Source organism: Plectropomus leopardus, chromosome 24 (genome assembly GCF_008729295.1).
Source record: "Plectropomus leopardus isolate mb chromosome 24, YSFRI_Pleo_2.0, whole genome shotgun sequence".
Lineage (NCBI taxonomy): Eukaryota > Metazoa > Chordata > Actinopteri > Perciformes > Serranidae > Plectropomus > Plectropomus leopardus.
This window is the reverse complement of record NC_056486.1, coordinates 9,271,345-9,297,550: the sequence shown is the minus strand read 5'-3', so window position 1 is coordinate 9,297,550 and position 26,206 is coordinate 9,271,345. Positions and strand designations below refer to the sequence as shown.

The 26,206-nt window shown below is 42.9% G+C and overlaps 1 protein-coding gene across 1 annotated transcript in view; it reads right to left on the bottom strand.

The window, feature by feature from the left end:
* Window positions 1–395: 395 nt before the first annotated feature.
* The window catches only part of nrp2a (neuropilin 2a), an 87,116-nt gene continuing 61,305 nt past the window's right edge, over window positions 396–26,206 (bottom strand). The window contains exons 12-18 of the mRNA XM_042512909.1: window positions 20,571–20,651; window positions 20,266–20,370; window positions 14,180–14,445; window positions 13,541–13,637; window positions 11,166–11,198; window positions 3,820–3,882; window positions 396–3,162 (exon numbers count right to left, since the gene is read on the bottom strand). Coding sequence (XP_042368843.1) covers window positions 2,858–3,162; window positions 3,820–3,882; window positions 11,166–11,198; window positions 13,541–13,637; window positions 14,180–14,445; window positions 20,266–20,370; window positions 20,571–20,651 — 950 coding nt within the window. The 3' untranslated portion in view covers window positions 396–2,857. The remainder of the gene's footprint in view (window positions 3,163–3,819; window positions 3,883–11,165; window positions 11,199–13,540; window positions 13,638–14,179; window positions 14,446–20,265; window positions 20,371–20,570; window positions 20,652–26,206) is intronic.

The window sequence follows — 26,206 nt, the reverse complement described above, 5'->3', positions numbered from 1 at the left end:
GGCATCGCACTCCTCTGGTGGACTGGGGATTGTGTGTGGTTTTTTTTCAGAGGCGGTAATTGGCCCGCTATGTCATGGACCGGAGCGCGCTAACAGCCACTGCCATCGCCGCTGTGCAGCGACAACATGTGTCGTTCTGCTTTGTACGGCTCATAATGTGGTACCTGAGCTACAAGCTCCATTTCATATCAACTCAAAGTTGTGTTAAACATTGCTTTAATTAAAAAGTTACACTGACGGAAGGAGAAAAACACATTTCAGCAGTGCATGCAAGCTAAGAAATGCAGCATTAGTTTCTCATAAAAAGCTTGGACCACTTTGACTGTCTTAGCTGGCGTCCAGGAGACCCCAAAAAGTCAAATATATCACATCCCGGATCTGAAACTCTGTGCTGGACTTGCTAACAGGGTTTGCATTTAGGTGAGGAAAGCTTATGTGGATAAATGGAGCCATGTGTGGGAGACTCAGCACGCTGTATAAAAGAAAGCAGAGTAATTGCATGTGTACTGTATGAGTGTGTGTGTGTGTGTATGTGTGTGCGGTTGATACGTCGGGTACTTCAAAGCTTTGATGTTGGAGCTCCTAAATGAGGGCCACCAGAGGTCCAGACTAATGGGACATCATGTGGAGCTTAGAGGCCAACTGTAGCAGGCTGACAACACGGCATTATGTATGTATGTGTATGTGACAGAGAAAAAAGACCGAGAACATGAGTCTGTGTGTGTGTGTGTGTGTGTGTGAGAGAGAGATTCCCCGTGTGTATTCCTTTTGCAATTAAAAGTAAGAGTTTGGCTCAAAGTCTCAGATGTAGTTTGGGGAAAGGAAACCGTTAGTTGTGTCCACAAGTATTGCAGGAATGTCAATAATGCTACAAAAACAGTGCATCAATCCAGGGCTGTAATCACTTTTGTTTTTAACATTTTAAATGCTCAACTTTTGCACTTGACCTTCCCAGCGAAAGTTTTGGAAACTCAGCAGCTAAACGGACCATTTTTCCTCAGTATGGTATAAATCCTTTATTAAATAATCATAACAATAATTATAATAACAATCATAAAAAGAGCATTTCTGTACAAAGACCCCTTTAAAACAACAACGACAGCAGTCCGAGAAGTGTGAAACGGGGCTCTTGTCCTTTTTTTTTTTTTTTTCTCTCTTTTAAACATTGTTTGGTCCTCCCAGGCGGAAGGGGCCGCTGCGACCGTCACTGTCAGCGTCAAGTTACTGTTTCTGATACCGGCTCCAAAGGCAAGCTGGATCCCCGAGGCTCCAAGGCACTTTGAAGAGAGTCAGTGGGGTCCAGAGAAGCGGGCCTCAGAGGAGAGGGACGATGTGTGTGTACATGTCAATGGTGGATGGAATTAAATGTCGAGTGCATGTGTGTGAATCCATGGTCTCAAATATATACGTCAGGCCTCTCGGCAGCAGTCACTGTTCCCTTCATTCGGTGCCTCTCGAGCAAGAGAGGGTGTGTCTTCATGTTCTGTATATACATCTGTATATACAAGTGAAGTAATGTGTGTGTGTGCGTGTGCGTGTGTGGGAGACTTCTCTCACCCTCTCCTTCTCATGGCTTGTGAGTCTACTCAGACCCTTTCGCAAAGAATGATCACCTTGCTGTGCGAGAGCCGAAAAAAAAAATGAATACAAAAAAAGCATAAAAAGCAGGACACAATCAGCCAGTAGTTTAAGGTGAGGGTGATGTGTGTGTATATGTGGGTTGTGGGGGGGGGGGGGGGGGCGGGGGGGTAGGTCCTTTAAATCATGGCTTTTGAGGTCCACATAAAAAGAGAGAGAGATGGACACCTCGTCTCTTGTCTCGGTGTCGCCTCAACGTTCCTTTTTTTCACCATTTCCGTGAACAGTTTGCTTTTTAAGGCTTTGTAAGTCAGTCGCTTGAGAAGAGCTGCTTCTGTTTTTGATCCTGTTTGTCCGTCGCCCCCCTGTGAGAGAGAGGCAGGGGGCTTCATTTAGTGCTCTGTCAGTCACAGTCTCTCTCACTCTCTCTTTGTCTCTTCAGTGGTTTTCTGCCCTTAACCAGCAATCCATAGGTTGCACCGACCAAAGCTCCTTGACCTTTCACCATTACGCACAATGTAAACATGACCTTCTGTTTGACAGGAACCAGTAACAACCGTCTCCCACAACTAAATCTAACAATAACTCTCTCTGTCATTAAAAGAACGTGTTAAAATACCCCCCCCTCCCACTTCTACACACACATACATGTTCTTTGCCTCATTTTTCTACTTATCTGCTATCGCACATTGGCGACAGGCCAGAACGAAAAAACAGAAAGAGAATGGCCGAGACGATAGACGTCTGTGACTAAAAATACCGCAGGAACTAAGAGGATAACTGATAGGTAGCGGAGTCTACGACGGAACAAAAAAAAGCCAGCACAAAGGAGCTAAGTTCTAGGCCACTGTGTTCACATGTGATCAAAAAAGACGCTTTCTAAGCACGTTCCTAACCTACCACCTTTCCAACACGACGTGTTCTGACTCGGTGTGTGTAGCTTACAGTATCCAGCTTCAAAACTAGACCTCTTACAAATCTATGATGCTTTTATAAACAGTTCTCTTTTGGTGGAGCAGGAATCTGTAATTGATATGTGTAGATATTTTTTGAGGCCTAACATCCTCGCAATGGGTAACCCCAGTCTTTCTCTCATTTCACCACAAAAACTACCAACACTGGACTACGCCACAAGCGGGGAGTTCTCATCTGAGCTTAAAAAAAAGTGGCTTTCGTTGTGTCCAGAGATCTGCACCGCCGAGGAAGTAAACTGAAAGTGGAGGAAATGAAGAAGTTAGCGAGAGGTTTTTCACAAGATGGCTCTTCGTTCTCTCTCTCCTCACGCCTCGGTGCAGCAGCGCTGTTGGTTCAGCTTGACCTTGTGCTTGAGGCCGTCGTACAGTTCAAAGTTGTAGTTCTCCAGGGTGGTGGACGAGCGTGATGACAGGCCGCTGTAGGAGCAGGTGCAGTACAGCAGGAGGCCGGCGCACACCGCCCCCAGCAGGACGCCCAGGGAGCTCATGACGATGATGGTGACCAGGATGGGGTCCAGGGTGTACAGCCACGAGTTGTCCTTCTCGGAGACTCGGGTCACCGGAGGCTCGGATGACGGGGACGCTGTGTTCCGCTCCGGGAACTGTAAAACTGTGACGAGAAGTGGAAAAGTAGAAGTTAGTTTCGCCACAGTTTGGGACTGTTCATTATCTCAAAGGGGTGAGAGGGTCGTGCAAAACAGGAGAGGCATGTCGAATATTTTTTTAAGCACTGGGAGGGACTTTTTTTTTTTATTTTAATTTTTTAAACAAAAAAAATCATGAGAAGGCAGAGAGCAACCTCACAAAATATGGCTCTTTATTCATGCGTTCCTGCATGCACGCATCTTTGAAAGAAACAAAGCTTTGTTTCAACAATTTAATTTTCAACTTCTCAAACATCAGTGTGTGATGATGATGATTTTTAAGTTTTTTTGCATTTTATTCAAGAATTTAGCTCCTTGTTTGCTTGTTTTTTTAAATGCATTTTATTTCAGAATTTAGCTGTTTTTTTTTAATAACACAGTGATTTTTGCTCATTGCTTTGGCTCCAATAACCTACATTTGGTGTGAATATATAAAAAACAATATGGGTTAAGGCCTATTTCCCCTAAGTAGCTCAGGAGTCTAGATAAACTCAAGATAAAAACAAAAAAAAAGAGAAGAAATGACCTAGCTACCTCTGAAAATAAAGACCAGTCCCTTAGAAAGGACTGAAATTCAGACTGTACTGATGAAAATGTGCTGAGGTGATTTTCTTGTGTCTTACCTCCACCGAGCGGGTCTCTGCCACTGAACAGTCGCCCATCTCCAAACTCATTGGGTCTCTTAACTGTCGGAAAGAAAGAACAGGAAACAGGATGTTTAAGCATCAAGCACATTCTACACAGAAATATTATTGTGTAGCACAACAATTGTTTGTTTCTGCTTCCAATTAAATACTTTTTTTTTATACAATCAACCAGGGATGTAGATTTTGAGCATCAAACACTTTATTTTCTTTATCCTGGTGACTTTTTATGCACCAATTTGCACCTTTATTGCATCAGAAATGTCTTTCTTCAAAATAAAAGTCCTCTGCTTGTTTTTAAAGCAGAGGTAAAATGCACATGTTCTAAATATTGAGGGTGATGTGCCCCCTGCGTTACCACGAAATCTACACATATGCAATCATCAGCAACAGACCAGACAAATACATCCTAAACAATAACCCTTTGATTACTGCAAATTCATATGAACTGGTGCGAATTATGATTACATCGCACTATGGCATTCATACACACACATAAGTCTTGCAATAATAGAAAAATATGACTTTATTAATAGAGAAAGATCATTATGATACATTCCTGTCAAACACACAGTCATCACATAGCATACTGATGGTATAAGACTGTTCATTCCGTGTGGAGAAAGATGCAAACATGTCAAATAATAACGCAACCCATCATTATCACCATTAAAATCATCGACACGGTTACTGTCAAGTTTAAGAGTGGTGGATAAGATGAGTAAATTAAAATTAAAAAAAGAGAAACAAATGTCAACATTTTAAGTAGTGCTTTCCGTTCGGTGACACTCACTGAACTGAAAATTGATATGTGTGTGTGAGCGTCTGAATTGGAAGATTATAAGTGTGTTAAAACTAGCAATGGCTGCAGCACTTAAGTTGAGCCAAATAGTTCAAGTGTACTTAGACTTTAGATGAGTTTCTTTTCACTTTTTGTGTGTGTGTTTGTGTGTGTGTGTGTTTGCAGCTCTTGGCAAGCATGCAGGAGTGGGAGTAACTGCTTGGCAAGGCACACGTCTCGATGTGGAGGTCTATGGCGGCCAATGGCGTTATTAATACTGTTTCCGGGGGAACTGTAGTTGGCAGCGGATTGGGCAGCGGAAGGTGCGGTAGATGGGAGGGAAAAGTGCTTACCGCAGCCTTAATAAATGTTATCTGTCCATTAACTAATTACAACTATTAGAGGCTTGGAGCGTAACGGTGTCGAGATGGCCTGAGTAGGGTGTCCAATCCCTCCTCCATGAGTTGATTTAAAAGCACACGGTGAGAGTGTGCCAAAAAAACACTTTTTTCACTCCAAAGAGAAAAGTGCAGCTTCCAAATTGTGGCAACAAATCGAAGCGCATTCTGCTGAGCTGTGCGCTATAGTGGCTGATGGATTTTTGCTGGTGTGACAGATCACGAAAAGCACGGCCCGTTGAGCCACAGAGTGAAGACCTCAATTTGATCCAATCTAGGGTGTTAAACTGAGCTCGTGTTCAAATCTCACCGCCTCTGTCCCGACTGATGACACAGAAATTGGTGCCAAGTTGTCTATTTCAGTCAGACTTTTGAGACATAAACAATAAAACAGGTGTTTAGATTTCAGATATGCTTTAGTAAGAAGTGCATTAGCTCTGTCTTCACTGATGTTAAAGGGGAACAACAACTAAATTCAGAATTCCAACATGTTATCTCCATGGCCGAGGAAAGCCCAGTTAATATGGCGAATATGAGCTGCTCTCTCTTAAAGCCAGAAATCAGAGGCTGAATCCCAAAACACTCCTAGCCCCTTCAACTTAGCCCTCATCCCTCCAGGAGGTAAGGCGTCCCCATTCTTGTTGGAATAGAGGAGTCATTTTCTTCATAACAAGTATTACAAAAATGCAAAACCATTGAAAATTGCTATTGGAATATATATATAACTCTCTGGGTAAAGACGGAGCAGTAACCCCCCCCCCCCCCCACCCCCCCCATCAGCCAATGCCACACATACATTTTAATTGTGTGGACAATACTGCATAGTTATATTTACGTAAGTCATGCCTTTTTAAATGTCAGGGCTTCGAAGGGTTGTCTCCCCCTTGTTAGTCTGTTGCCAGGGACAAAGGGGCACTCAAAATGAGGGAGAAGGGTACATTTTTAAAAAATTTAATCCGTCCTAAATCTCAAACTTTTGATGTCATAGGGTCTAAAGTCTGGAGATGCACCATAAACAGGAAGCCTGATTTTGTGGACCAAAAGAAAGTTCTTTTTCTTTTGTATACTCATTGAGTTTTATTCAACATCCTCAGTCCTGAAACAGAAAATAAATACTCAGAATTTTCCCTGGCTGCTCTCAGCATCATCGAGAACATCTTTCACCATTCATCGTCTATGAGCAGTTCCAGATTTTATTCTCTATGACATCATAAATTCGTTTTTTAGCACTTTAACTTTGAGATCTGGCAGAGGCATTCATGTTTTGTAATATTTTCTGGACTGTTTTAGATCATAGGAATAACATTTGAAATTTGAAAGCGGGTGTAGTTCCCCTTTAACAGCCGCTCAAGGCGTCTTATGGCACTAGATGCAGAACCATCAATAGCTGGCGCTCTGCTCTGGTTTTCATCATATCTTGGATCCCTCTCAAGGGTGCACATATACAGAAAACACTGCGCTTATGGCTTCCAGCTGGTGCAGCAGCATTGTGGGATTTGTAGGAGTGTAAATCAAGCAAAAAATGGTGATGGCAGACAGCTGTGTCTATTTACAACCCTAAAAACAACAAGCGCATATTCCCACTGAAAACACGACAAGGCTCGGGCTCAGCGTGAGTTTCATCTGGGCAGCTCAGAGACACGGGGAACAACGGGAGTGGGTGGTATGGAGCGTAAATGGGAGTGGGAACAACGTGCTTTATTACGCCAGACAATCAAGATGAAACACTAAACACTGAAGACGGCCGCATCCATCACTGACTGATGCCTTTATCAGGAGGAGACAAGACGTTCAATCAAACGAGCTGGTTATCTCCATTTGTGATGCAGGACTTAAAGTATGATGGATTTGCATTCCTTTGTTTTTAAATGTGCACATGCTCTGTTGAGAAGCACAATGGAAGGATTTTTCTCTCTCCTCTGCTTCACCCCCCTCGCTATTGGTACAACTCATATCACAGCTATCTCGTGTTGTTATTACAGAGATACCACGAGCTTTATTTTCTGGGGCTTGCCAGATCATTTCCACAGCTAGCATGTCGAATGCCTCTCAGCCTAACAGTTTTCTCCTCTCTCTCGCAGCGCTGCAGAGCTCCTCGTGTCTCTGGGGTCTTGTTTTAGCCTGTGGTTTGGCAGCTCTGGCTGGCTCTCGCAGCGGAACCAGCTCGACCCCGTTCTCTCCCCCTCAGCTCACACATGTCTGTGTGTGTGTCCATGCTGGGGTCATTCCAGGAGGACCGTTGGGGTTATGAGGAACCAGACGGCACTCAATGGTCCGAAACAAGCTGTTCAGATAAATAACTTACTCAGACTTCAGTCCTCTCATCAGGAGCAGCATAGTGTGAAAATGTCAACAGCAAACTCCGTAATGGAACAAAGAAAACAGCAACCGAAGCTCCGTGAGAGACAGAAAGAGAGCACAGTGTTTGCAACTTTTCACTTGGCAGTTTAGGTCGTCATCACCCTTGCAACTAAATGAGTTCATCCGGTCGGTCAATCTTGCGGCATCTTGCGCCGCTGACATCACAAGTTCCCGCTCTGCCAAACACAGCTAAGTGCTTCGTTTCAGCAGAGGGTACGGTGGCGGTCCCGGCTGTCCAACCTCACTGTCAGGACTGGCTCCACCCCTGGGGCGGCCATACTGGAGGACCAGTTAGAATACTGGAAGCACTGCGAGGAGCTGTGATACGCCACTGACAGCTGGCTCTTCTTGGTGGCCAGGTGTTGTCGGCAGCAACAGAGCGCTCTGACCAAGATGGCCACCGCCAGGAGAAGGAGGGCGCCCCCGGCGGCCATAATGTAATACCAGTGGATGGGCAAGGGAGGCACAGGAACGCCTCCCCCTGGTGGAGAGATACAGAGTAATTGGCCAGCGGGAAAAGAGGAGTGGCACTACATTTAATTCTCTACTTTCTATCCCTGTTGGTGTTCATCACATGAACAGCAGGCCTCATATGAGCATGCACAAGCATGCCAGTTGCAAAAAAAATAAAATAAATCTCCAAGGCCAAAAAAAAATGAAAATGCATCCATGTCTCTCATATAGGGTCAGTGTACTTTTATGTATTTGAATTTTCCTTTCAGAAAAAGAAATGGAAAAACAAAAAACAAAATACATATTTGATTTTCATTTTTAAAATCCAAAAACGAAAATTTAAAAAACAAGCCATTTTTAGTTTTGGTGGCCAGAAATGGAATTTACAGAATAGAAATGCCACTTAATTTTCTTTTTTTTAAATAAATATTAAATAAAGTCTAAAGTCTTATGAAGTCTTCCATTTTCAGTGCAGAATCTCCTGACACACCTTGCAGGAAAACCTCTGACGAACATACTCATGTGACAAACACACAGATTTCTGTAGCTGATGGACCAAAGTTACACAGCATTTACAGTGTTAGTTATGACAATAAGTTCAGTCTTCATTTTTTGCTTCTCTCACTAAGTATCCTGTATGTTTTATTTCTGAACCTGTAAACGGCTTGTTTTTCATTTTTGTGTTTGAAAATTGGATTTGAAATGAAAATCAAATAATTATTTGGTTTTTGTTTTCTCACTTCTGTTTCTGAAAGGAAAAATTCAAAGACTGAAAAGTACACTGACCATGTAGTTTGGGTTGGGACAAGTTTTCACACCAAGATCATCAAGAGATTTGGTTTGAAATCAGTCCAATGGTTGATCCAGTCAAATATAACGAAATTATTTTTTTTCTCAAAGCTCCGATGGAATGACTTGGTGTGAAAGCCAAAATAATTAGTTATAAAAGCACCCACACACATTGAATTAAGGAGCTTCCTCTTCCCGTTTGGCACAGGAAGTCACAAACAGGCCCCCCTGATAAAGTCTCCATGCAAAAATCAGTCAGACACCACATGGGAATCCAATGTTTTAGAGCTCTCGGAGCCCGTATTGGATTGGGATTTGGTATTTAGCTGGCTCGAGTTGGCAGATTTGTTTTGAGTACATAATTTATCCTGTTCTCTGTTCCTGCTTTTTCATTTCCCTCTTTCTCATGCATCAGCCTCCTGGCCAGTCCTCTCCTCCTCAAGCCAAGCTCTGTCTCCTTGGAGACTATCTCCACAGATCCTCTACGCTGCTGCCCCTGGCTTGAACCTCCCGTCTCAAATTCTTGGTAAGAACCAACTAACCACCTTCCAAGAAGCCTCTATTCCTCTATCCAAGGCGGCTATGCAAAAACGAACCCCTGAAGACATCGGAAAACTACAAAAATGTGCCATCCAAACTTGATGTGGAGAGTTGTAAGAGCGAGAGAATGTCAAATTGAACTAGGGAGAGTGAAGCAGAGCTGAATACATCCTGATTTTTGGACCGTGTCACATAATTACAGAGGGAAATGGTGCGTGCTCCTGCTACTTCACACTGCACACACTCATTAGACAGCGCCGAGTAAGGGAGAGGAGAGAGAGACACCCGTGCTCGCCGCTGCTCAGTCACTCTATCTGATTGCTTTTCACTGGGGACACTGGTGTATGTGTGTGTGATATTAATGTGTGTGTTTGTCAAGGGTTAGAACCTCGGTGTGTATATGTGAAGGCAGAGGAGGAGAAAAGCCGGAGAAGTGCACACACATCACATTGAAACCGCCGAGCTCTTATCTTATTGGAAGACATTATGAGATGCCAAAACACTAACATCAATCTCATAGAGTCCCCCAGGATGCTCTAAATATTTTTCATGAGGCAGACAGTTATTTAAAACCCTTCAGGCTGTGTCAGGCAGCGTGGAGCTGAGAATATGTAGCTCTTTTCAAATATCTGGCTCCATGAGGTGTGCTTGATTCAGCTTGCCTTGCACGCAGAGTTTGCTCTTTTGAGAATAATCCTTTGTTTCCACCGAGACTGACAAGGTAAAACTGGTGCACAACAGCGCATCACTCAATGAATTCATTTTCCAACTTTTTTGTTTGTGAAATTTTTTTTGCTAATTAAAGCTGCAAATAGCTATGAAAGGGCCTTCGCACCGTTGTACATGTAGGAGGTACTGACAGGATGACGGCTAACGGGGTAGTTGATTTCTGTTCCAAGTCAAAGTCAAACTATAAAACATGTCATTTCTTATTGCCTGTTGGTGGCGCTATGACTGTAACTCAGTTGTGTCATGTAGATGTCATGTTGCCTGGACTCTTATCATGGGTGAGCAGTTTTGGACAGATTGGACAATGCATGCTCGTGTTAGAACTATTTTGTGTTTCATGGTGAAACATGCACTGTTTGACCAAAATTTACAATCTTCAGAAAAAAGCATTATTAAATTGTTAAGGCTTTTCAAAATAAATTTGAGGCAGAAATGATCAACTTGCCAGGAGAAGTAAATCAAAGTATAAAATGTTTCCTTTTGCCAGTGGGCATCGGTGTGAAAAGTCTGAGGCCTCACCATGGTGACACGGTTCTACGAAAATTTGAGCTTTTAATAACTTTTGATGTCAGATGTCTTTAGATGCTAGAGACAAAACCTAAAGTCAATAGGAATAACTCTGTCAGAGGAGTTTGTTAAAGTATGACCCTTGTAAATGGTGGAAAAAGAACAAAAATTGAATTGTAAATTCATATTGGCTGATCTCCTTTTGGGTTTAGGTTATAAAACCCAAAAAGATTTTGCCTCACAATTTTTGTACATCCAGGTGAAACTTCCGATGGGGGCTGCTTTGTAGAAATTCTGTAAGGGGTGCTACTCAGCCAATTTTTTCACACCAGATCACAAGACCCATATCAGATGTAAATGTTCACCCGTTCTGATGCTTGCACAAAATCCTTTGAGCTTTTGGGCACCTTTAGTCCTTTAAAAAAGTGCTTTTTATTTGTTAAGAAAAAGTAAAAGGATAATTCCTTCAGCTTCACTCTTCGGTGCTCAGGCCCTAATTAAGATTTTAGCAAGGGGTTTAGTATTTGTTTGGTGAAGTCTACATGCTGCTGATGATGCCATGAATCACTCCGTTTTAATAATAATGAATGCAGATTTATTCATGAGGAATCACACACAGCTCCAGCAGCCTCGGTGTTGTCGGTTTGGACTTAATGTTTGAAACAACTTAGTGCCACCAAGCAAAAAAAAAAAACCCCAGGCTAGTGCATACCAACGGGCAGAAAGCAAGACCAGAGAGGAAGTGACATCATAGCAGTGAAACTCACCTGGATTTTCTGGAGAAAATGCTGCAAAGGGTTCTGCGAGGACAGAGAGGGAGAAGCAGAGAGACAGAGAGAGACGATTGTTAGATAACTTTAAATACGAGCGAAAAGTCAGCCAAATGTCACACAAATGTCACAAGACTATCAAACTCCTCCTGAGGAAATTTAAGTTAATTCCTCAGATAACTCGCATGTGTTATGGCATTTACTCGGCTCCTTTGCCAGTTTCAAACGGAGTGCATTGTGTGAGTTGGGAATCTGAGATGGGCTGTGCTGAGAGAGTGTATGTGTGTGTGTGTGTGTGTTCGCAAAGTTCATTTCAAGTTGTTTATCTGCCGAGTCCAGTTAAAGTGGAGTGGGCAGGGGGGTTTTTGGCTTGCTGCAAATGCACAGAGCAGAACCTTCACTTTGATTGCCTGGAATGCAAACACAAAGACGTGGTGTATGTGTGTTTTAGTAGTGTGTGAGCACAAGAGAAAGAAAGAGGGACTTGGGAACTGGCTCTTTTTGGCGGGAACACCAACGTACTGTGAAAAACTCAACTGCGTTAGGTGATAAGCAACATCCCAGAATGCTTTGGGAGTGGCAAAGGAGGGGGGCTGGGCTGTCCTCTTTGCCTTCCAAGCTGCTGTGCTGCTCTCAAGACTCTTGCAACACACACACACAAAACACAAAAACAGAAGCTAGCGACACTTAGCACACACACACTCCCCCTTGATGACACTTGGACCGTGGTCCAGCTCCAAAGCACACTCAGAAGTGATGACGGCGGGTTTTTGGCTCTGAACCCCCGGCTCGCTCTCTGATCTGTTTAAGACCCTCTCCAAAGCCCCTGCTCGGGCCAGATTAAGGCGGCTGCGCTGGCGCTCGGCTCGCACCAGGCGCCCAGAAAAGTTGCTTGGGAAACAGCCTGTCTAGTAATTCCCTTTGACGGCTCGGGAAAAGCTCTGTTTACAAATACGACAGAGGAGTGAGCGCAAGAGAGAGATAGAGAGAGAGCGGAGAAAGAGAAGAAGAGAAATCTAATGAAACATAGATTAGCATCGCTGGGGCCCGAGGGGCGTTTATGGCCTAGTTTTCCTATTCTTCTTTTCTTTTTGTGGAGGAATAAATGCTGTCCCTCCCTCTCCTGCCTCCTTTCATCTCGATATTTGGTGGGCTTTTTGGAGGAGTCTCTGAAACTGGGATGGGAGGGCGAGGGAGCCAAGGGAGGATTGGGGGTGTTTATCACTTTGTCTGTATCACCATTCAAAGACCTCCAGGCTAAAAGTGGAGGAGGTGAAGGGGAAATGGCAAAATGATGGAGGGCGAGATGATGGTGGAGCTCAGTGATGTCACTGGAAGTGGGTTTCCAAGGCTTCAGCCTCGAATGTTTAATAAATAGCCCCAGATTGAAGCATGAATGTATATATATACTGTATGCTGTATATATAGTAGGCCTAGGGGACTGCTCTACTGTTCTATATTTATCAGAGGCAGGGGGTGGCTTGTTTTTTTTTTTACCCTCCTCAAAGATACAAATATTTTTCCCTGACCCGGAGTGACTCAGGTAAAACACGTAAAGTGTTCATCTCACATGATGTGTTAAGAGACCATCAGAAACTTAAAAACCCAACAATAATTTCTGTTTTTGCAGTTTCTGGTTGTGATAAATGGTGTAATTTTGTCAATTTTTATTTTGGCAGGCCTGCAGATTTGGAAGGCATGTTTAAAAAAAAAAAAAATCACCAAAGATTTCACAAGAAAAAAAAAAGAAAAAAAAAAAGAAAATCACCAAAAAGTTTTAAAGAAAACAAGTTTTTCTTTAAAAACGGCGGTAAAATGAACACAAAACCATCTGAGGTTGTATGCCCCTTCCCTAAGCCAACCCCCCCCCCCCAAAAAAAACACCCTTTAAGTCCCTACCCAGCGCTTAAAGAATTCTTTGATATCGCCACTTTTAACAAAAATACAGACTATTTTTCCAAGTCCACTCGATAAATACTTAATGAAAGCAATTGTAAAATATTCTGTTTCTACTCAGTACTAATTACTAACAACTACTAATATTTTTAACATTACAATTCATAATTCATAATTTAAGTTAAAAAAAAAGTTTTTCAGGGTAAATACACTGCAAAATAGGCAAGACAAGAACTTGTTTATCAAAAAGGAGGATCAACCAGGGCATCCCTACAGAGGTCCGGGCTACGCCTGCATGTCTTCAAATCCTAAAAACGTCCCTGGTGGAGCTGACAGACAATGAGAGGTGGTGGGTCGAATGGATGTGTGTGTTTTGGGTTTTTTTTTTCAATATTTTTCTTGGCATTCTGAGCCAGAAAAATATAGTTTGTCCCCGTCTGTCAGTCAGAGTTGTCCCCGAAATGTGTGTGACTTACGTGTACACTCCTTCAGCGGCGTGTTCGGGCTCATGTGGATGTTGTCGATCCAGATGTGTCCTCTGGTGCCATGCACAAAGAAACCCTCCATCACAACCTACCGCCGCCAAAACAGGGGAGGAAGAGGAAGAGGAGGAGGAGGTAAAAGTTGAGGAGGAAGAGGAAGACGGAGACAGGATGAAGGCAACAGGGAGCAGAGGGGTGGAGGCGAATTGAAAATGGGGACAAGCGAGAGGAGGAGGAGGAGAAAGAGGATAAAAACTTAATATGGTGCCTGTGATTTCAAAGTTGCGCTCAACACTTGCAATCATCCTCCCCTTTTCTGCAAGCTTCCTCCACTTACTTTTTCATGAGAACGCTAACTGCCTGTGATGTCTCTGACAAATGCACAGCGATCCCCAAACAATCACACCGCCAATAGAGACAATATGGCTTACTTTAGCTCCTTTTGAAGTCAAACCTGGCCTAAGGTGACAGAGAGATTAAAACTGATGCCTGATAAAGAAATAAAAGACATGATTCTCTTTCTGGGGAGACACGTAATAAAGGGGTTGACCCAGATACCGACTATCACGCAGACACATTTTAATATAGCTGATATTGGATAGAAGTGTGACGCATTCACGGGTTTATTACTACCTGGAAGTCTTTAGGGGATTGAGGAAGGATGGTGCGTCCCTCTCTCCACACGGGGCCCTGATCGTCTTTCAGCGTCCACAGCACAGTCTCCTCGTTGTGTGCGTCGCGCAGCAGGACCTTCAGGTGGCCCTGGGCCTCCCCTGACAGCTGGTAGGAGAAGAGGAGGCAGAGGGGCCCCGTGTCGGCCACCACCACGGGGCTCACGAGCCGGGCGCGCTGCTGCTCTGTTTTCAGGCTGGCGTCCATGTACAGATAGCTGTTGAGCTCTGGAGGGGACATTATGAGAGGAAAGATGAGTCTGCGTTATTCTAAAAGTTTAAAATGCAGAGGCGTGGACTCAAGTCAAAAATCAAGCCACAAATTCATTGACTTTAGACTTGCAAAAATCAAAAAAGACTTGCAAAAGACTTCAGCTGGACTAAAGCCCTTTGACTTGAAAATACTTAAAACTTTACTTTACAGAAGCAAATGCAGCAACCTCCAACTTCCTTCAAAGTTTTGAAGTTACACAATGACCAGTAAGATGAGGCTAATATTAACATGGTTAGTAAGCAAATGCTTAGCTAAAAACAAATTTTAAAAAGCATTTTTGTAAATTAAATATCTTTTTTACTCTGTTTTTTAAATGACATTAAGTTTGGTGAAGAGTGCATAATGACTTTTTTAGGACTCAAATGTCAATGTTTAGGTTTTGGGACTTGACTTTGGAGTTGACCGAGGACTTGCCTATCTTGACTTGGGACTAAATATGGGACTTCACCTGGGACTGGCCTGTCCTTATTGAGGACTTATGATTTGACCTGAGACTTGCCTGTCTTGACTTGAGACGTGACTTGGGAATTGCCTGTCTTGATTTAGGACTTGACTTCAGCCTTCACCTGTGACTTTTCTGTCTTGATTTGGAACTTGACCTGGGACTTGCCTGTCTTGACTTGGGGCTTAATTTAGGATTTGACCTTGGACCTTTCACCTTGTCTGTTTTGACTTGGGAGACTTGACAGCAAAGACTTGAGACTGACTTGTGAATTACAAAACAATTAATTCAACATCAGCACACACACACACACACACACACACTGTTTTAAACTTCCGTGCTTTGAAAACAGACGGGTTTCCAAAACCCTCTAAACTTTGGACATATGAAACTGTTTAAGCCTAATACGATAAACTCAGGAATACATCGGATCAAATAAAAAATAAAATAAAATAAAACCTCATGAAAAATTTCACAGCAACAATATGCAACCAAGCTGTTTGAGTATTTGTAACACACTGTCTGAAATGAGCAGAGCCTTGTTTTAACCTTGAGTTTGCTGGTTGCTACAGTCAAACCAAAGAGGGAAAAAAAGGCCTGATTTAATGGGTTTCCATTTCAGCCCTGGAGGCGACAAAAACTCAGAAATTTGAAGGATGTTTCCTCTTTTGATATGCACTGTAAATGCTGCTGGTTTGTGGGGCACGAATGCAGCACATACACATACAGTGTGAGAACACAGTCGCACAATTACAATCATAAATCATCCCTGTTTGCACGTACAAGCGGACTGAGACACATGAATATCCATATGCACACATGTACAGTATGTTTTCACATAATTACAGATACCTCAAACAAAACAGAAATGAATCACCATTTGCTAACAGGAACGGGATCGCTACTGCACAATAGTCACCCCAAACAATAGGGAAATGACAAATATAAACACAGAGAAGAATAGGGGCAGTGAGAGCGTCATTCTCACACAGAGCGCTACCCGGACTCCAGCCAAGACCCCTCGGGGACTATTTCTCTTCATTCCCTCCCAGGTGATTGACTTAAACAACGGAAGAGCCCAACAAAACGCACGCCACTCCATTTGTTTACACCAGAGGATGTTTAGTTTGCAAATTAGGACTCCGACATGAATTCTATTGTGAGAGATCGGTGAGTCTACAGTATGTCTGACTGTGTGTGTGTGTGTATGTGTGTGTGTGTGTGTGAGAGAGAGAGAGAAAAATGTGTGAGAGAGTGACTCACAGAGGTGTCTGGTGAAGAATTTCTTAAGTGGGCCCGGTGGGAAAATGTCCAGTATCAACAATCTGCAGATTAAATCACCTGCTTTATCATGTACAACTCTGTGTGTGTGTGTGTGTGTGTGTGTGTGTGTGTGTGTGTGTGTGTGTGTGTGTGTGTGAGCAACTCTGGGCCTTTCTGTCTTACAAGTAGGGAAAAAAGTACTCTCAGGCAAAGAAAAAAAGGTATTTTCCAGAGTGTGTGTCTGTTTTAGTTTTTGTTTCCTCGTGACACCACAAGATTTGCCTTTAAAGAGAAACTTCTGTATTTTTCAACCTGGACCTTATTTTCTTATGTTTTTATGTCAAAGTGACTAATGGGAACTACAATTTTTAAAATAGCTCCAGTACTGTAAGAGAGCGCCTCAGCCGGCAGCTGCAAAACAGGCTGTAGTGTAACAACTTGGAGCAATATTGCACAGTAAATGTACAAGGTACTTATTTTTGCTCAGTGGCAAAAACAAGTACAGTTATTATACGTGTCATGGGACTCTACTATTGCTTAACAAATACAACATTTTGTAAAACTGATCAAGTATTGAGAGAGTGCTGCAGCCAAGAAAAAGGCTGCAATGTAACCACTCTGAGCAATGTGCAGCATCAAGGCGAGAACAGCCCTACCAAAAACGGAAGTCTTTCCTTTGCGTTTTAAAAAATTCTGCGTTCATATGATAACATTTAGAGATGGTCCACCTTTCCCATGTCAACGGCCCCTGAAACTGCTTGTTTTCGCCACTGACAGGCTCAGATTGTTATTCAAAATTTTTGAAAACATTATGGAGAGGATCTGGGAAATATAATATTTTACTTTACTTTTCTCTTGATCAGGTCTGCATGTTATGTAACCAAGTTATTTAGCTAAATTAGTTGACAAATAGAACAAGCTTGAGATTAGGTTTCTTAAAATGTGAATGAGTTATTTAATTCAATTTAATATGTGTGTTTCTGAGTTTGCTGTTGACTGCTTCAGTGGATCTGTCCGTGTCACACCATTACTAACTACTACTAAATAGAATATTTGTTCTCAACTCAACTCAAAATAACTTCAATCTAAGCATCTGCAAAGTTTTTCTTTCCTATGTGCCTATGCTCAAATCCGAGTTTTTTGCAGCGCTCATGAAGCCGGTGTAGGTTTTTAGTATTGAGGTGTTTTATGTGCAGATCTACTCACAGATTTGTTGACATTTCATGATTGTGACCCACTGTGAGCACTCTGGTTGTATGATCGGATTGTACAGCGAAGCACATAAATCCTGAGCTTTGGCTTTACATTACAAATTGACTCATACCGTGGGAGCTGGACTAAACAACAACATTTTTGTTTTATCCAAAGCGCCTTACAGTAGCATTTAGCGAGAAAGTGTGTGTGTTTTTAGCGCAGCCAAGTTATTGAGTGACTGGGTCGATAACCTTTCGCTGTGCGCGCGCGCGTGTGTGCGGCCTTTCCAGCAGATCCGACAAGCAGTATCTGGAGGGACAAATCTTCCTCCGACTTGACAGCTCCCCTCTGCCCGCCATACGCCCAGACTCGCCTGTGTGTGACACTTCAGACAGTGTGTGTGACAGTATGTCCCTTGGCCCTTCGCAGCCTTGGAATGAGTGTGTGTGCTTCCCTTTGCTCCACATGACACTGTTTTCTTACACTGTGTGGATATAGAGGACGGGCCAGTGAAACATATTTGTGACTCTGCGAGGTGCTTTATCGCACATTTTGATGTGTGCACCAAAGCCTCTTCCGCCGTCTCAGCCTCACAGCGAGCCCCCCATTGTTGTGCCTCTTGTTCGCCAGACAGCTCATAATCGAGACTGCCTCGCTGTACGCAGCACAACAGAGCATTATTAATCCATTTCACAGCGGTCTCCTGCAGCGAGAAGCAAACAAGGATTCAATCTATGAAGCCTATTTAGCATGATTTTACTAGCGGGGGGATATTAAGCCAAATAACACAGTATATGACAGATAATTCCATCTCTGTGCCTAATAATTGGTTTCATGACTGGGGTCAGGAGGTGAGGAGATCACATGAGAAAGAGGAACTCTACAGAGGATTAAACCGCGATTTGATAGCAGTGAAATAATGATCCAGTGTTGGCTGGGATTTCTGACCTTTGACATCAGCGGGAAAAATCAAAGGCTGGCGTGGCGTGTCAAAACGCCTCGAAATGGTACTCCATACATGAAAGCCACAACCTCACTAATCTAAGCAAACCTTTCCAATGCGGCCGGTGATGAAAGACGCTGCTTTGAAGCCCCCCCGTCAAAACGACTCTGACCTAAATCGGTCACGCTTTCAGGGAACCTTTGCTGTGAGGCCCGCTGAACATGACCCAGGTGACATCACAAATTTGACAAGAAAGAGGGCATGCTGAAGCTCGTGTTTAATTCTCTCCAGCTGGAGAGATGCTGAATCTTTCATGGAGACTTGCTCAAAACCAATGAATTTTAAAACAAGGTTGGGATAACAATCCCTAACTCCCTGCTATAAATAGTGCTGCAAAAAAATTCCTCCTGAACCCAGCAGGATACATCCTCTATAGTTTTTAATAACACGCCAAAAGCTGTACTTTTGATCCGCGGGCGTGTATGAAGGGAAAATGAATAATTATTTCTTTAAGGAATGTCTAAGTAGATGGAAGTCTACACAGCATCATCTGGGATGTGCCTGCAGGAACGGACGGCTGGGAATAACCGCTCGTCGCTGGAATCTCCTGCTCTGAACTTAATTGGAGCTACTGGGTCTTAACCCCTTCCTGCCGAGATGCACAGAGGCGAGCGAGCTTGCGCGTGTCACATGTCGCGTGTGAGGCTGCTTGACATGGCGGCTGTGTCTCGTACTCCACTCGCTCCCTCAATCCATTTTCATTCTCAATCGCTTGGAAAGAGCAGCGCGGCTGGCAGACGATGTAGCCCGCTAAATTAGACCAGTCTCAATTTAAGGAATTATTTTAATCAAATTGAAAAAAAGGACTCAATGAAGATGCACAGGGAGAATGACTCCATTTAATTAGTGTCTTGTCTAGACTCAGTGATAAAATAAACTCAGTGCATTTGTGCTTGTGCAATTTTCTGCGCCCAAATGGAATTTTCCCTGTAGCTGCATACATAAAAGCTCTGCAGCAAAGAAGTCATGTGTGATGTCCACTTGAGCTGCTAGCTCCATTGTTGTTGTGAAATCATCCTAAATGTTAGACCAATTTTAAAACAAAACAACCCCCTCAGGTCAATGTCCATCAAATGAATGCTACATGGAGAACTAGTCTTACCAGTTCACTGTTATAATATGTCTTCCTCCCTGCAAAACAGTTATATACGATCAGCACAGTTTCAAGGTGGGCACCTAAAATTAGCATCATCAGTTTAGTATCTGACCAAATGTCTCCACTTCTCTTTGAGTTGTGATGTTGAGTAATGGCCAGAGTAGTGATGTCGTAGCGAAGTTGACGTTTTGGATGAAAAATGTCATCATGTCATTATTTTATCCTACTAGACATTTGTGTGATATTTTATTATAATTATGTGTGTATGAATTCTTCAGTTATGGCCAAAAACATGTTTTATGAGGTCACAGTGACCCTAAAGGTGTTCTTAAAATATCGGGTTCAAGAAAACAAGACAGATGTGAGGTCACAGGAAAATTGACCTTTGACCTACGAAAACATTAGTGCAATATTTGAAGAAACTCCCTTAAGGTTTTCTTGAGATATTGCTTTCATATGAATAAGACAGACAAGGCTACAGTGACCTTGACTGTTGACCTTTGACCATCAAAATCTAATCAGTTAATCCTTGAGTCCAAGTGTATGTTTGTACCAACTTTGAAGAAATTCACTCAATGCATTTGTGAGATATAGTGTTAAAGAAAATGTGATGTGCACACAGAGGATGGACAATCCAAAAACATAATACCACCGTCCACAGCTATCGCTGGCAGAGAGGCATAAAAACTTCCTGAAGCAGCTCTGAGTTTTCTGCTAACCAGACAGCAGCTCTGAGTCATGAGCAGAATCTTCACATGACTGATGAAGAGACTCACCGCTGCTGTGCAGGGACCAGAGCAGAGGAGCGTTGGGGTCGTGCGTCCACCCACACAGGCCATGGTCAAAGTCACACACACTGTCTGATGGCGGAGACGTGGCGGCTGTGGAGGTGCAGAGCAGCGAGGAAGGAAACGTGAGTAAGAGCCAAAGGGCACAAAGGTATGAGAAATCATTTCAGATAAAGAAGCAGCTGCTCTACATAATGCCATTCAGCGCTTTCATCTTTTCTATTACTGCTCCCTAATAACGCCATTAATCCACTATTTCTTTTCGTGTAAAATACTCTGCTGCCTGGACTCACCTGTAGTTGTAACGGGGACAGTGGTGGTTTCAATGTCGGCGGGCAGAGTAGGCGTGACGGTGTCGGCCGGCGTGGTGGTTTCTATGGAATAAACATAACACAACGCAGGTCAAAGGTGGGTGTATGAAACAATCAGACGTCAGATTACTGTAAAGAGGACACACTAATGTTTGTTTAAGAGATTATTTATGAGGAATTTCTCCTTCCGCACACATGAGGGAGAGGCAGGAAAAACAGATGTGAGAGGAAGTGATAAGCAACAAAGGCAGAAAAGACCAGCAGGTAATGAGATAATGTCTTTTTCTACCTTTTATGACTCTCCATTCTGCCTATATGCTTCTGATTTAGACAGGGAAGTAAGCTGGAAGAAGTTATAGTTTGAGTTGTTTTGCTCTCTTGAGAGTTAGATGAAGAACCGTCATGTCTGCAGGCTACATATGAGGCAACAATAAGGCAGGCTGATATGGAGTAAAAACATCCGGCAGGTAGGTGCAATGCTTCCGAGACGCCACCGTCAAAATACCAATGTTAAGTGGCGTGTAAGCACAGTGTAGCGCGGTGGCGATGAGATAGCATGAGGGATACACAGAAATAAATCAGTCACAATAGCACTCAGACTTCTTTTTTCTTCTTACGTAGCCATTACTCAGCTATATCTTCACATAGCAAATATCAGTGTGCTGCTATATTAATGCTCTGATTGTCACATACAGGACCTTTAATTGCACTAAGAGGTCGATATACTTTTAATTTGAATCAATTTTACCCATAACTCTGCACGCAAACAGTTTGTCTCAGCGCCCTGTATAAATAATGAAATAAAGTCATAATTGAGAATGTGAGGTCATGGTCTGAAACTATCTCCTGCCGTCTCCTGTCTCTATCCGGCCAACCCACCCAGAGTGTCAGAGACAGGCGAGGGCAGGCACAGATAGCCCAAGAGCACCCAAAGGGGCCCCCGTCATGTTGTGTCTGGGTGCTCAGGCGTCAGTATCTGCCTCACACTGACTCAAATATGCTGATGTCCACATGCTAATACACACACAATCAGAGTCACACACATTCACATGTACACAGAGAACGTCTGGGGTTAAGGCTGATGGATGGATGTGTCTAACAAACTCCCCTCGACCTTGGGCAGGATGATCACACTCTGACTGGGACTACTCACTGGCTGTCAGGGAGAATACAGCGCACACACACACTCTGTCTCCCGCTCTGTTTTTTTGCGCATGTGTGAGCTATCGTGTGTTACACACAAGTGTCTCGCTCACTCTATAACTCATACTCACTGAAAGAACGGAGAGCAAACACGGAGTGAAATGTATGATTTTCTCTCTGCCCTTAACATCTATTTAAGTGTACATACATCACAAAGAAACACAAACAACACACCAGCGACTTGCTCATTAAAACTCATCCCATGTGCGCACAAACTGACACATGTTGAGCAGGCTGCAGCTGGAATGTAAAGTGGGAGAAAGCGCTGTGTTATTAGGAGCAGATGGGTCAACTCTGGTGTGTTGTGGGAGTTAACGCAGAGGTTTGGGTCACGTTTCAAACCAAAAGATCCAAATTTATCATGTGAATAAACTGTGTGAGCCTCCGATTCTCTTTGTACAACCATGGCAAAGGGTCAATGACAACACATGTTTATATAGTAACTTGTTTCTGTTGTTTTTTGTCATTTCGCTACACACTTTTCTTTTTGCAGCTACAGATATATGACCGCGGCCTCTTTCAAATGGGCTCATAAAAAAAAAAAAAAAACAAAGAAAAAAAAAAAAAAAAATGGGAAAAAATGAAAAAGCAAAAAAAGGGAAGGGAAGCCCCAAAAATATTATGAAATTATAAAAACAAAAAAAAACGAAAATTTTTGTTTTGAGGGGGGGGGGGGGGGCTACTCTAGCAATTGAACTACCGGGTGTCCCACATATTACTATTTTTTTTTGTTAATTTCTGGAGAGTCTGGGATGTTTGCCGATAGTGATTTCAAGGCTGTTTCTGGTTAAACAAAAAAGAACTACGATTTAACAAAAAGGTCCATCTCTGTAGGGATCCTATCTATATATCGTTACACATTATAATAATACTCTGAACCTGTCAGTGGCAAAAAAACAAACACTTTAGTGGACATAAACTGATGGTGGGAACATGCAGTGTTTACACTGCAGCCTATTTCACTGCTGCTGGCTGCAGCCCCGTCACTGAACACTGGACCATTTTCAAAAACTGTTGCTCCCATTAGTCATTTAGAAACAAAAACATGAGAAAATAGAGTCCATGTTGAAAAATACCGATACTGCTCTGTTAGCTTTCCCTGACACGTCTCATTAAAAGTCTACCCAAACAACTCCGAGGCTTAATAGCCTGAAGATCTCTCTGTGAAACGCAGCTCATCAGTTTGAAAATAAAAACACACAAAAAGTCACATGGATCTATCACTACGTTTTATTCTGCTGGCTGGCTGTTAGTGGCAACACCAGAGCCTCCTACTGGTCTTTCTGCATGACAACCATCATCGTTTAAAGACTATGAAAGGCACTAGGGGCAACAAACGCGGTGTGATACACAATTGATCCGCTTAAAGGAACTTCCTGTGGAAATGAGCGCGACGGCGCCCCAGCTGGAGAAATGGCAGACATGAAAGGGCCGGCCACAGCTGGCGACGGCTCCTGACATTCACCCAGCGTTAATGTCATGTCCTTTATGCTTGTCATTAACTACCTAATGAGACTCTTATCGCTGCCGGCCCACCGGGAAGGTAAAAACAAGGAAAGCGAGCCTCTTCCTCAAACCTCTCTTACTGCAAATGCATCTCCTGAGCTCCTTCTCCTCTTGTTTTTGCCTTTTTATTCCAGTATAACCTTTCAGCCCTCCACTTAAGTCTTGGGACTGGGTGTTAAAATAAACCAGGGGCCTATACATTACCTGAGCACCCATATGTGCGTCCGACACATAAACACAAAACACACGGTCGAGTCCATTAAGATTCCAGCCGGCTCCTGAGCAATCCATGCTTTGAAAGGTCAGGCCTTGTCACAGTGTAAATGTGCTGACCTTTCCATGGTGTGACAGGAGTGTTCGGGGGCAATGGGAATGGGAGCGACTTGCGTGTGGGTGCGTATGTTTATGTGAGGATGTGTGTGAACGTATGTGACCTGCCTACCTTGACCCGAGCCCTGTCCTTGATGTGTGTGATGTCATGGAGCTGCGCGAGTTGGCCCATGTATGCACACGCAGGCCTACTGTACATGTGCAGCCTTGCAATGCAGGAAAAGTCCTCTCTGCAGCGGAGTGTTGTCTTACATAATGTGTTGACTGCTGCAGGTGATGATGCAAGTCATCGTCATGCACAGGATGAGACACCCACACTTAGAACTGGACCCAGGGGAACTGCTGGCATAGATAATGGAGGCAAGTACAAACACACACCGCAGCTGAGCATGCTCGTAAATACACACGTAGACATGGCTTAGTTTTCAACACACACACACACACACACACACACACACACACACACAGTGGAAAGGCCTCCCTGCATAAAAGACATTGCTCCCTCCAAAAGAATCTGACTCAGCAATATGTCAGAGAGGAGTAAAAAAAATCTTCAATTATGTAGAAAGCTTTTCTGTAAATCTCTGCTTGGCAGTCCCAGGCACACACACACACAGATAAATGGATGTGTGTGCGTGCACGTACACACACATTCACCCCAAAAGATGAAAACATGATGGAAAAGATAAGTAGCCATTGTTTGATATTTCGTTGGGTGAGTTTAACCCTTTGAAACCTGGAGCCTCATCAATTTTCTTGCTTTCACAAGTATTTAAACCTTTGCACTGTAAGCAAATCGGTGCGATTTCTTCCAGAAACATGGGAAATAAGGTAATGAGCAACTTGGTAAGAAATGTTCCACAAATTACAGGAAACTCTTTGATTGAAAGAATTATTTTTAAAAACTAGGGAGAAAAGAAAAATGTGAGGGAAAATCTATATAAATAATTACATATTTAAAATGATGTCACAAAATTATAAGTTTTCAGCAATTTTAAAAAAAAAATATATATTTTTTCTTTTTTTGATTTGTTATGGTTTTTTAAAACTAATTTTCAGGTGATTTTCTTGCAAATTTTTTTGCAAATTTCTTGCTAATTTTTGGGTGATTTCTTCTTTTGTTGTCATCTTCCCATGTTTTGAAAGAAATCAAACCCATTTGCTCATGTTTTAAATAGTTTAGTTCTCACATAAGGGTTTAATAAATACATAGATTTATAAAGTTATTTTAAAAAATGTCTGGAGAAAAAAGCTAGGAAAAACCTATACCTATAATTCTCATAATTTTATATTTACACTTTTTTCCCCCATTTTTTTAGTCAGTTGTTTTTCAGGCAACTTTCTTGTAACTTTTTACTAATTTCTTCCAATTTTTTGGGCCATTTCTTCTTTAATTTCTCATTGCCTTTGTACCATGTTTTTGAAAGAAATCAAGCCAATTTACTCAGGGTTAACACACACACACACACACACACACACACACACACACATAAGCCTTTAAAGGATAGGATGCTTTGACAGTGACATAAAGAGCTTATATGAGCAGCTACGGTAAGTACAGGACCAAACTGTGAGAAATCTGTCACCATTTTAAAGTCACTGTATTTACTGAGGTTTTGAAGGAACCAGAGAGCCAGTGTGAGGCTGACACACCTGAGATTTACATTACAGTGTGTGTGTGTGTGTGTGTGTGTGTGTGTGTGCATGTGGGAGCCACAGTTCCTAAGAGTGAAATGATGCTTCCTGGAAAGAAGTGATACTTTGCATTTTTTTGTGACAGATCAGTCTCTAAAATTTCCTTCCTGAGCTCATAAATTTTTCATTTTTGGAGTACGTACACTAGAAATTGTAGTGTGGGTGTGTGCGTTTATGTGTGTGTGAGGCAGCTGCGCATCAACGGGGGAAACAGAGGGAATGAAGACCAACAGCAGAGAGCATGGAAACGAGGTGCAAGTGATGAGTAACGGGGGAGAGAGGGAGGAGAGAAAGGGAGAGGAGGCACAGCAATGAAAAAAAAGAACTAAAAACATTTGCGGACCCACGCACTGAGGCCTCAGGGTGGGAAAAGAAAGAACTGCAACCATGTGTAGGAATGATGAGAGACCTCGTTCTGCTTCACTGTGGGAGCTGCTGCTATGTTTAAACTACACGATTTGGGGTACAAAAATACATCCATTTAATTTCCTAAATCCTATAAATGAGAAGGAATTCAAAAGAGGGCTTAGCTTAAGAGATGACAGAAAGAAGTGAGCGTGTTAGAGGAAGTGAATGATTTACAGGATGTCAGCAGTAGTTTGCTATTCCTGCTGAGTTTCTGGAGGCCTGTGAACAATGTGTGACCCTCAACAGCAGTTTTCTGACACACATTTCCCTCAAACCCTCCACACTATCTGATTGAAATTACCGCTCTGCAAAAAATCCCCTGACCTGGGAGTTCTTGTTTTGTCCAAGTGGAAACCTCCAGGCATGAAAAATGAAGCCAAAGCTGCCGTTCCAGAAACTGCAGTTCCTCTAATGGCCACTTGAGGCTGGCTCCAAGAGCGAGTCAGTTTCCATAGACCACCTTCTTAAAATGCCAA